Source organism: Leptopilina boulardi, unplaced genomic scaffold (assembly GCF_019393585.1).
Source record: "Leptopilina boulardi isolate dan_hultmark-lab unplaced genomic scaffold, ZJU_Lbou_2.1 LbouV2_30, whole genome shotgun sequence".
Taxonomy (NCBI): Eukaryota; Metazoa; Arthropoda; class Insecta; order Hymenoptera; family Figitidae; genus Leptopilina; species Leptopilina boulardi.
In genome coordinates this window covers 1,573,322-1,584,999 of record NW_026137863.1, presented here as the reverse complement: position 1 = coordinate 1,584,999, position 11,678 = coordinate 1,573,322, and the positions used below count along the sequence as shown (strand labels likewise).

Sequence of the window (11,678 nt, the reverse complement as noted above, 5' to 3'; positions counted from 1 at the left end):
ATCTTAAATCATAAATGAGAGATCTAATAATATTTAGATTCTGGTTTATTAATTAAGATTTAAAATATAGAAAATACAGAAAGTACATACAACAAATTATACAATCTCATATACATTTGAAAAAAAAAACAACAAAATTTTGCACCATTTTATTCATTATAATCGAAAAATTATAATTATGTGAAAAATTTGTTGTAAGAATTTAATTTTTGTCAATTTCAATTAATTATTCATCGTTATTTGTTTATTTATATTAAAATTGTTTGAAAAATGTAAAATTTAATATTTTAAAATCAGGGAATTTGTAGTTTTCAATTGTATCCTGTAAAGTGTACTTTATAAAAAGAATAATAAAGATACACACACAAATTGGAAGTTGATTTGAATATTTGAAAAATTCCCGCCAAGTGTGTCACGTGTCTCACGTGACAATATTTCAAATGCGCATGTGCAGAATTAACTGTCTTCTCAATTTTCTGAGCGCATTTGTCACGTACGAATTTTTTTTTTTTTTATTAAATTTTATCTTTATCGTAATTTCTTTCACTATTTATAATTATTCAGTGTTTATAATTGTTTATATAATTAATTAGTGATTTGGAATTGAAAATCGATTTGAATATTTGAAAAATTCCCGCCAAGTGTGACACGTGACGTAATATTTCAAATGCGCATGTGCAAAATTAACTGTCATTTTCTGAGCGCATTTGTCACGTATGCATTCTTGTTTTTTTTTATTAAAATTCTATCTTTATCGTTATTTCTATCACTTTTTATAATTATTGAGTGATTATTATTGTTTTTATATGATTAATTAGTGATTTGTGAATCGTTTATGTGAAATTGTTATATAAAGTATCATTGGGGAGAAAAAACAACAGTAAATAAGTATTACTTTTGAGGTTAGTTTTGTAATATTGAATTATCGTAAATTAATCGATGTTTGTTAGTTTGTTTCTTTGATTTATTGTTGCAAATTAGACAGAATTACTGTTATTTGTTTAATAGAAGAATAAAATAGTGTTAAAATTATTTAAAAAAGTGCAAACATGTCGGAAAGTCAAAATGTGATTTTGGTCACCGGTGGCACCGGGTTGGTTGGAAAGGCAATTGAATCAGTGATTAAAAATGACGATAATTCAAATGAAAAGTGGATTTTTGTCGGTTCAAAAGAAGCGGATTTATGGTACGTATTTTATTATTTATAAATTAAAAAAGTTTATAGTGAAAAAATATATTTTTTCTTCTAATTAATTTATAACAAATTATACACAATTTTAGTGATAAAAAGAGTACTGAAGAATTGTTTGAAAAATATAAACCAACGCACGTAATTCATTTGGCAGCAATAGTCGGTGGTTTATTTGTAAATATGAAAAATAATTTAGATTTTTTGGTAAATAAAAACTTTGTTTTATAAATTTATGTATGTAAAAATATCGGATATAACGAGTTTTTATTTTCTTTTTTTTTTTAGAGAAAAAATTTGCAAATTAATGATAATGTTTTGCAAACTGCACATGAAAGGAATGTTAAAAAAGTTGTATCATGTCTTTCAACTTGTATTTTTCCTGATAAAACAACGTATCCTATTGATGAAACCATGGTGAGTTAAAATTTAAAAATACAGATTACAATATAAAGATATTGGAATTTAAAAAACGAAAAAAAAAACTATTGTTTAGGTTCACAATGGACCTCCACATATTTCCAATTATGGTTACAGCTATGCGAAAAGAATGATTGACGTTTTAAATAGAGGATATTTTGATCAATATGGTAGAATGTACACGAGTATAATTCCTTGCAATGTATTTGGACCATTTGATAATTTTCGTCCAGAAGCAAGTCACGTTATTCCTGGACTTATGAGAAGACTTTACGATCTTATGAAAACTGGTAATTTTTCTCTTTTTTTTTTGACTATAATAGTAAAATATTTTAATTAAGATTAAAATAATTACAGGCAATACAACAGACAAAGTATTCAAAGTTTTAGGCACTGGAAAACCATTAAGACAATTTATTTATAGTAAAGATTTGGCAAAATTGATTGTTTGGGTTTTAAGAAATTATGAATCAGTTGAACCGATTATTTTATCAGGTAATTTTATCATTTAATTATTATTTTATTTTTCTGTTCATTTTTTTTATGTAAAAATTAATTTTCTTTCAGTTGACGAATCACAGGAAGTAACAATAGCCCATTTAGCTGAATCTTTGGTAAAAGCTTTTGACTTTAAAGGGAAAATTGAATTTGATTTAACGGCTGCCGATGGGCAATTTAAAAAAACAGCAAACAATTCAAAACTTCGAAGATATTTGCCTGAATTCACATTTACGCCATTTGAGCAAGCATTAAAGGAAACTGTTGATTGGTACAAACAAAACTACAATGAGGCTCGTAATTGAAATTTTTAATTGAGATTGAAAATTCTCAAATCGAATTATGAATATTTTAATTCTTTATATTGTATCGAAAAAAAACGGAAATTACTCGAAATATTGATATTTTTCTAAGAAGAAAATTTATCTACGAAATAGTAATTTGTCATTGATTAATTTTGGGCGTTTTCAATTAAGACTTACTGAGTAAGTGAAGCATAAAAGTTGAGAACATGAAATTGAGTGAATGATCCTGAATAATGTTTACAGGTAACGCATTTTTAAAAAATATTTAATATTTAAGGCAAATAAAAAAATCGCATGCATATACAGTTTTTGTATATTTAAAAAAAAAGATTTTTTTCTCATAAATAAAGCTTTCCATTAATAAATTCTTCGAATTTTTATCCGGATTTACCTAATGTAAATTTATTATTAAATACTATTTATCTAGCATTATAAAAAAAAAATCACATTTTCTTTACGATAAAGAGTTAAAATAAATATTCCATTTAACTCTGACCTCAGAATTTTTCTTGAAATATTTCTCAAGAAATTAAACTTAGATAAAATTGCCTTTTAATCGTTTTTTTTCCAATTTGCAAAATGAAACTTTTTAAATTATCTGAATTTGAAAAGGGAAAATTTTATTATATATTATTTTTAAAAAAATCGAAAATTTTATCTAGGAAAGTTTTTTTTATGACAAAAAAAAAAGATTCAAATTTTAAATCAATGAGTTTTGTAAGAGACATTTTTTTTTAGTTACGTAAACGATTCTTATAACTCTTATAAGACATAATATATATATATATATAGGTACGAAATAATAAAATAACTTATTCAAAGAACTTGGAATATAGATCATAAAAGTTTAACTTGTATATTTAAATATAGAATATTTTCTTGAAGGGATTATGATTCCATTTTTTGATAAAATATTCAATACTTTCATGATGTATTTCAAAATAGAATATATGAGACAAAATAGAATATAGAGAGAAGGAAGGAAGAAAAAATTCATACTGTCTAGATAAAAATAATTATTAAATTTTATAGAATTTATTTATTCACTTTTTCTTTTAAAACTCATTGAAAATGACTTTTAGATTAAATTAAATTTAAGTGTTTAGAGTTTTAAAAAAATATTAAAGAAAATGAAAGAATAACAAAAAAAAAATTTGTTATATTATAGCAGTTGAAAAAAAGTTAATTAGTAGAACTAAGTTTTAATCTCCGTGATAATTGCTTTTACATACTTTCTTTTAAAGTTATTTCTAAAAAATAAAATACAAAAATATTAAAATATTTTATGTTTTTTAAATTACTTACATTATTGTCAATTTAAAAAAAAAAAATTTTTAAATATCAGTAAAATTAATAATCGATTTTAAATTCTTTGATTCTTTTTTTTTCAATAAAATATGAGGGATTAAAAGTGATATTATATATATATGTATTTATATAATATGCATGTATTTGGTGAGGGTGTAGAATTAGTTTTTCACAGCTTGTGCACAGGGATTCCGACGTCGAAGCGATTTACAAGTAGCAATACAATCACGCAGGCGCCGCGACGCTCAGCGTCGTTTTCTCTGCTTCCAGTTTGCAAGAGGTACCTCACCTCGTCGGACGTAGTTTTTTTTTCTAATACGTCAACATTACCGGCAACTATTTTGCGGGCACGTGGAGTTTCAAAATATCATACGGAAAATTATATTTTCCCATGTGTCTAATAATGTAGGGGTAATAATAATAATAATTGCAAAAGATGAATTAAATTTTTTATCTCAAAATAGAAATTGACATCGATAATCTTATAAAAAAAAAGGACCAAAATATTTGTCGAGGAAATATTTCAAGGCGTCTCCGCTGTTGTGTATTTTTTTTTCACTCACTAATTTATTTAATTGAAAAATTTTTTTTTTGACAGTCATTTTGACAATTTAAATTTACAATATTTAAAAACAACATTTTACGTATATAAATTTTTTGTGTAAAAGAAAAAAATAGGAGAAAAAAGAAAATATTGATAGATTTGTTAATTAATGATAATAATCACTTGGAGATTTAAATTAAAAACTATTGACATATCTTCAATTTTCGTGGTTTGTTTAATCCTATGAAATGTGACTTTGTTTATTATTTCTTTTTGTGGTGTTATTGACGAGGAAAGTGTATTGGTTTTAAAAAATTATTTTCTATAAAAAAAGTTTATTAAAATTTTTGCAATATCAAAGTTGAGGCAAAGTGTATACAGTCTTATCGTTTCTTTAAAAACTCGTTTATAGTTGCAACGATGCAATCGATGATTACATTACAACTCTGAATACAAGGTAAAGTTGCAAATTGCATTTTGAAGCTATTCCCCACAAATTACACCATTTTGTTGAATTACATTTTTTTCAAGTTTTAATTTATTAATAATTTATTATTTTTTATTTTAATTATTATTTTTATTATTTTTATTAATTTTATTAATTTTATTAATAATAAAATGTATAATTAGTAATTAAATGTATAATTAATTAAATTTATTCTCTGAAATCTCGACTGATTAAAAATGATTATTATTAGTCAGTGAGAAAAATCAGAAACTTTTATTTATCTCATTATGAATCACGTCCGCTTCAGTGAGTTAAAAATTAACATTTGTGTTGAGTGAATAAATTTTTATTGCATTAATGATAAATTAAAATGATCTATTAAAAAGTTTCATTATAGATACTTTGTAATTCAGATATGTTTTTATATTTTGAAAAACACTTGACACTGAATAATTTTCTTATCCTCTGCCTCCTACGCTCTTTGTCACTTTAAATATTTCATAATAATTTTAACATTGTCAGACATTTAACAAATGATACTGTAAAAATAGTTTCTTGCAATTTTTTTAAAATATGTAAAATCAAGAAAAAAAAAAACTTTTGCAAATCAGAAAAATCGATAAAAAAAAAGATTTTTTGATTAAATTTGCGTATAATTTCATTTATAATTACTTCATTTCATTATTAATTCTTTAATTTTAAGATTAAGAAATAAATTATTAAGATTATTTTGAATATGTTTTATATTTTTGATTTTTTTTTAGGGAGTTTTTTTTTCTTTTTTTTTTTTTTGTTAACGAGAAATCTACAATGGATACGACAAGAGAAGTGGCGCATTTCAATCGAAGTCTGAGACTCAAGGACCACAAATGCGGGACAATTTCGAGAAACAGAAAAGAGGTCATCTTTGGAAAATCTCGTGCAAAAATAAATTTTATTGACACGTAGTGAATCCAGTGTGATAGTGGAAAGAAAAATATGCCGGGGATCGTGGTCTTCCAACGACGATGGAGCGTCGGAAGCGACGATCTCGTGGTGCCTGGCGGCTTTTTATTCATTCTACATTTTGTTTGGTGAGTCAACAATTATTATATATATATAAAATTTTTATTCCACAATTTCATCCTCTTTTGGGAATACAATGTGACTTGTGAGAATATTTGAAATATTTATTTTGTGGTAAAAAAATTTCTTTTTTGAAAATTTAAATATTTTTTTTCATAAAAATTTATTTATATTATATTTATTTATATTTTTATTTAAGAATATTTATTTATCTATATTTTCCGAATGAGAGAGAATATTTATTTTTTTGTATTTGAAAAGAACTTTTTTTTTTTTTTTACACATTTCCGGGGCAAAAGATCAGCTAAAGTTGTTTTCACATTGAGAAAAAGTTTCTTTAATTTTTTTTCACGTTCTTATAATGGAGTAAAGGAAAAGTTTTGCCAATTGTGAGGGAGTCAACAATATCATCATAAAAAATTCGACTTTTTCTTTTGAGATTTTTGAAAAGCAAACTTGGAAATTGGAATTCCCTTTTTTGTCTTTGAATTGTTAATGTTGTGATGTTGTACTGTTGTTTTTTTTTCGTTGTCATTCTTCTTTAAAAATAACTTATTTAAAAGTAAAGAATAGTCGTGTTCTAATTCTCAAAATTTGTGTTCTAATTCCGACCACAGAAAAGAACAAGGTTTTTTTTTTTTAGAGAAAAGTTGCACCTCGAGTACAATGTACGAAAGTGTTCTTGAGGACCTATTTGCCTCCGGGTTGTTTTCTCGATGAGAATTTTTCGAACTGTGTGAAAATTTTTCGATTTTTTAATATTTATTTCTCAATTTCAAAAATCAAATTGTATTAATTTTTTTTTTTTTTTCACAGAAAATCATAGGAATTTTTTGTAAAATATGCAAATTCTTCGTGACTCATCTTCTATAGATGAAAGATTGTCTCCTTGAGAATGTAATCAAACATTCCTGTTATCGCTAATTAAAAGTATTCGCAAGAGTTTTTAAATTCATAATTTTCGAGCTTCAAAAGCATCAGAACAGTGTAGAGAGGTCAAATGACCGGCTCCCTTTCTTCGATCGTTTCATGTAAACTTTCACACTGATTGCAAAAGGAAGTGTGTGTGTGTGTTTGAGAGCACGAGACGTAAAGATTTTCACTGCAGTGTGTAACACGTGCGAGATAAGAATTTCTCTCATAAATAATATTCTCCACGTGGTCGTCGTGTTATTCTCCAATGATGTGAATTCATTAAAAAAAAAAAAAAAAAATTGTTTCTTTATCGGTAAAATTAAATTAGAAAAAAAATGCCGAGTTTAATTGTTTTTGGTAGACGTTGGTTAGTTGGCACTGATGATTTGGTTATTCCTGGATTACATCTCGTTTCTATTCATTTTATTCAGTAAGTGTTTTAACTTACATTATTATAATTAATTATTATCTCTTTTCTCCGTTTCGATTTCATTTTAATTTGAATCTCGTATTATATTAATTATTATGTATAAATTCATAATATAGACAATTATTACTAAATATTAATTACTAAAATTAATTTACAAATATTTGCATATTTAATAATTATAAAATGAAATATATAAATATCAGAAAATATGATATAACAAAACAACGAATTTTATCTTTTTTAACTTTTTAATTAGTTAAATATTAATTTACTTGATAAAGGAGGATATTTATATTATTTCATAAAAGATTTCTTTTTTGTTTATTATTACCGGCACTTTAATTATATTAGATTGAAAAAAGAATTTTTTCCTGAAAAGTGAGGTTATGTTGCATTTTTTTTTTCTGGCATTTTGGAGTTTTATAAACAATTGCCAGAAATAATAAATCAGAAATTTTTGGTTATTTTTTTGCATCTACTTTTTTCTCTTTCTCTTTTTTATTAATGGAATTTGATATTTTTTTTTTTTTTTGGAGATATTGGTTTCTATTTTTTTTATTAATTTTCTTCTCTTTCTTTGTTAATGGAATTTGATTCGATACATTCGACGTGTCTTGTATTTCAATAAACATCTCCAATTATTATTATACGTAAATAGTAATTACGCTTAAATGAGTATACGCATAGCCTTTGGGAATACAACACGATTATTATACAGCAAGATGATACTGATAATATTTAGATTTCCATTGTACAAAGTTTATAAAGTAATTAATAGAAAATTATTCTACCGCGAATAAATATAGTAGTTTTGAATTTCTTTTATACTCTATTTCCGAATCTATTTTTCTATTTTTCTTCTAAAAAAGTTGAAATAAGAGTAAAAAAAATGAAAAAACACGACAATATTCATAGTCTCAAGGGAAATAGACCTTAAATTTCTTTCTTAAAGTTTCGTATTACATGTAATTTTCCTTACTTTGAAGGTTTATTATTATTACAGTAATTCACAAGTTGATTTATTGTAAAAGAAAAAATAAAAATATTATCACGCTAGAATAATTATTCTCAAACAAAACTTATTAATAGTAAAATAATAGAATAATAAATAAAAATAATAGAATAATTAGTAATAATAATAATAAAATAATTAAAAATTTTATTAATAAATAAAAATTTAATTATTTTTAGCTTTTAGGCAATGATAGGTTTCTGATTATTTTTGAAAATATTGGAGAACTAAAATGGGAAAATAGATAAAGTAACGGAAATGGCAATTTTGGACTTTATATATCAGGACACATTAATTAATCAGACAGATGAAGGTCGATTTATAATTACTGACCTAGATTCATTAGATCTTGAAATATTTCAATAATGCGAAAAAAATTAAGGACCCTTTTGAGAGAGGAAAGAGAGGAAATTCGCTGTGGATGAGCAGCAAAAATGGATTTCGAAAAGCTCCACACAGAAGAGAGGGACGAAAAAAAAAAGGGAAAGCATGTTTCGAGGGTTGAAGGAAGTGTAGTAGTAGTTCTTTCTTGAGGATCGATATGTCATGTTACGCGCGTGCAACGAAGTAACGACTGCTTGGTTTTGCTTCGTGTGAATGACATTACTCCCCTTTACTCTATGAATCATTCAAGGGTGACCCCATATTTCTGACAACATTTTCTCTCTGACCTCATGCCATGAGCCGAATTTTCAAATTTTAAATCTTCAACACTGAATTTATTTTCAATTATTCTTAATTTCTATTCTTTTTTCCACTGTCGAAAATTCTCTCTAGAAATTCCAGTTTTCATTTATTTTAATCGAAGACAAACAAATTCTATCCATAGGGAATTTCCTGTAGTCGAAGTTATTTTTCAAAATTATTAGAAAACAGGAAAATTTTTTTTTAATTCAAATGTACAAAGAAATTTCTCCATTTTTAAAAAAAATAATTTCATTATTTCCGCTGAATTTTTATTTTTATTTTCATTTTTACGAGAAAAAAAGTTTCTTAATTATTTTAAAGAACAGTTGTGAATTAAACAAGGTGTAAAGAGCATAATTCAAAGTTAAAGAGCAAAATGAAAAGTCTTTAAACTTTTGTGTAGTGCACTCGTTGTTTTAAAAGCGTTTTTCTCGGTCTATTTTAAAAGTCTTCTTTCTCAATGTATTCAAAAAGAACGATGAGCACAATAACAAGGTTTTCCAAAGTGTGTTCATAAATTTTTGCGATTTTACATATTTTTCACACTTTTTCTATATCTAATATTGAAAAAAGTAAATTTTTCTTATTTTATTTAATTCAAAAAAAGTTTCTTTTTTCAAAAAAAAAACTATTTTTTTTTTTACCTGAAAATATTTATTTTTAGTACCATATTGCATTATGCAAACATTATGAACGTGAAATTTCAAATAATGAATAAAGAACAGAAACGCTTTCAGATGTTTACGAAATTTATGACACGATTCGTTTCACTTTATTCATGGCTGCAATAACGGAAATTAAAATTAATTATTTTCGATTACATTTTTCTTTTTGCAGACAATTCGTGAACTTTTGAGTTAAAAATATCAAAAAAAAAATCGAATATTTCTTCGTTGACTTTTCAAAATTTAGAATTTCGATTAAAGAAGTTTAAAAAAAAAAAAAAAGAAATTCAGTTATCTCGTAATTTAAATTCTCGCTCGATTTAAACTTTAAACAGGGCATTTATCTCTTGTATCTAAATTTGAATAAACTTGCGATATATATATTCGATATTAATTAAAGAAAGTGCGTGTGTTCAAATATTAAATTTTTGATGCACCCTTCACATTATATAAGTGGAAGAAATTGTGAAGGGTGTAAAATCCCTTTAATAGTATATCCTAGAGAAATTTCTGACTATCCCTTCGTTTTTTCACATTCACCCACGCATTTCGTGAATCCTACTTGAATGCTGCTTTGGTGTACACTCTCTGGTACTGACAATCCCTTGTGCGATAAATGGGTCTTTGTTTTCTCCTATATAGCTTGGAAAAAGATTTATGGGACATTACTCTAATGTTTATCACTCGCCAGTAAACCATCACTGGATATATTCCACTGTTCTTGTTAATGAAACTCAAATTTTTAAGAGTTATTAACAAAATTTCGACACTTTTTTTTTCATTCTATATTAAGAATTAAAATTAAGTTCTAATGATTTTTTTTAGAATTATGAATTAACTAGCAATATTAAACGCGCGCCAAATTGATTATTTCATTATTTGTTATAGAGAAATTAAAAATTAATATTATCAATAATTATTTAAATTTATTAGAATATTATTCCATATTAAATGATAAAAATAAAAATTATATGTTTTATAGGCCTCAGATTATTAATTATTAAATTATTAAATTTTAAATGCAAAGTCTTTTAAAATTCAATTATTTTCCAAATTTTCAATTTAAAATCAAATGAAATTCAATTATTATCCAAAATTTTCCATTCAAAATCAACTAAAATTCACTTATTTTCCAAATTTTCAATTTAAATTCAAATAAAATAAAATTATTTTCTAAAATTTCATTTCAAAATTAATTATCAAAAATCAACTAAAATTGAATTATTATTTAAAATTGTAATTGAAATTTAATTATTTTCCAAAATTTCAATTCAAAATCCAAGACAATTCAATTATTTTTCAAATTTTTAATTCAAAATCTTTTAAAATTCAATTATTTTCCAAATTTTCAATTTAAAATCACATAAAATTCAATTATTATCCGAAATTTTAATTTAAAATCAACTAAAATTCAAATATTTTCCAAATTTTTCTATTGAAAATTAACAAAAATTCAATTATTTAATTATTTTCCAAAATTTCAATTCCAAAATTAACTAAAATTCAATTATTTCCCAAAATTTTAATTCAAAATCAAAGAAAATTCAATTACTTTCCAAATTTTTAATTCAAAATCTTTCAAAATTCAATTATTTTCCTAGTTTTCAATTTAAAATGAAATAAAATTCTTCAATTATTTTCTAAAATTTCTATACAAAATTAATTATCCAAATTTTCAATAAAAAATGAACTTAAATTAAATTATTATTCAAAATTTCAATTAAAATTCAATTATTTCCCAAAATTTCAATTCAAAATCAAAGAAAATTCAATTATTTTCAAAATTTTCAATTCAAAATCATTTAAAAATTCAATTATTTTCATAGTTTTCAATTTAAAATGAAATAAAATTCTTCAATTATTTTCTAAAATTTCTATTCAAAATTAATTATCCAAATTTTCAATAAGAAATGAACTTAAATTAAATTATTATTCAAAATTTCAATTAAAATTCAATTATTTCCCAAAATTTCAATTCAAAATCAAAGAAAATTCAATTATTTTCCAAATTTTCAATTCAAAATCAACTAAAATTCAATTATTTTCTAAATTTAAAATCAAATAAAATTTTATTATTTTCTAAAATTTCAATTCAAAATTAATTATCAAAATTTTCAATAAAAAATCACCAAAAAATGAATTATTATTCAAAATTTTAATTGAAATTTAATTATTTTCCGAAATTTCAAATC

General features: G+C 23.8%; 2 protein-coding genes across 6 annotated transcripts in view; both read left to right on the top strand.

Moving 5' to 3' along the window:
• Nucleotides 1-698: 698 nt before the first annotated feature.
• Nucleotides 699-2,711, top strand: LOC127282491 (probable GDP-L-fucose synthase). Its single transcript, XM_051306759.1, has 6 exons — nucleotides 699-1,186; nucleotides 1,282-1,396; nucleotides 1,478-1,606; nucleotides 1,686-1,899; nucleotides 1,967-2,104; nucleotides 2,177-2,711. The coding sequence occupies exons 1-6, from the start codon at nucleotides 1,050-1,052 to the stop codon at nucleotides 2,410-2,412; spliced, it is 969 nt and encodes a 322-aa protein (XP_051162716.1). The 5' UTR covers nucleotides 699-1,049; the 3' UTR covers nucleotides 2,413-2,711.
• A 1,652-nt stretch (nucleotides 2,712-4,363) lies between these two features.
• The window catches only part of LOC127282487 (diacylglycerol lipase-alpha), a 35,561-nt gene continuing 28,246 nt past the window's right edge, over nucleotides 4,364-11,678 (top strand). The window contains exons 1-2 of one of the 5 annotated variants that reach the window (XM_051306753.1): nucleotides 4,364-4,721; nucleotides 5,477-5,785. In XM_051306753.1, the coding sequence (XP_051162710.1) occupies nucleotides 5,691-5,785 (95 nt within the window). In that variant the 5' untranslated portion in view covers nucleotides 4,364-4,721; nucleotides 5,477-5,690. Of the gene's footprint in view, nucleotides 4,722-5,476; nucleotides 5,786-6,792; nucleotides 7,123-11,678 lie in introns of those variants that run through there. The other 4 variants (XM_051306751.1, XM_051306752.1, XM_051306754.1 and 1 more) reach the window with 4 other exon arrangements.

Coding starts and splice junctions, on each gene's coding strand:
- LOC127282491 (XM_051306759.1), top strand. CDS start 1,050: ATGTCGGAAAGTCAAAATGTGATTTTGGTCACCGGTGGCACCGGGTTG. Junction 1,397..1,477: donor AAAATAATTTAGATTTTTTG/GTAAATAAAAAC, acceptor TTTTTTTTTTAG/AGAAAAAATTTGCAAATTAA. Junction 1,607..1,685: donor ATCCTATTGATGAAACCATG/GTGAGTTAAAAT, acceptor ACTATTGTTTAG/GTTCACAATGGACCTCCACA.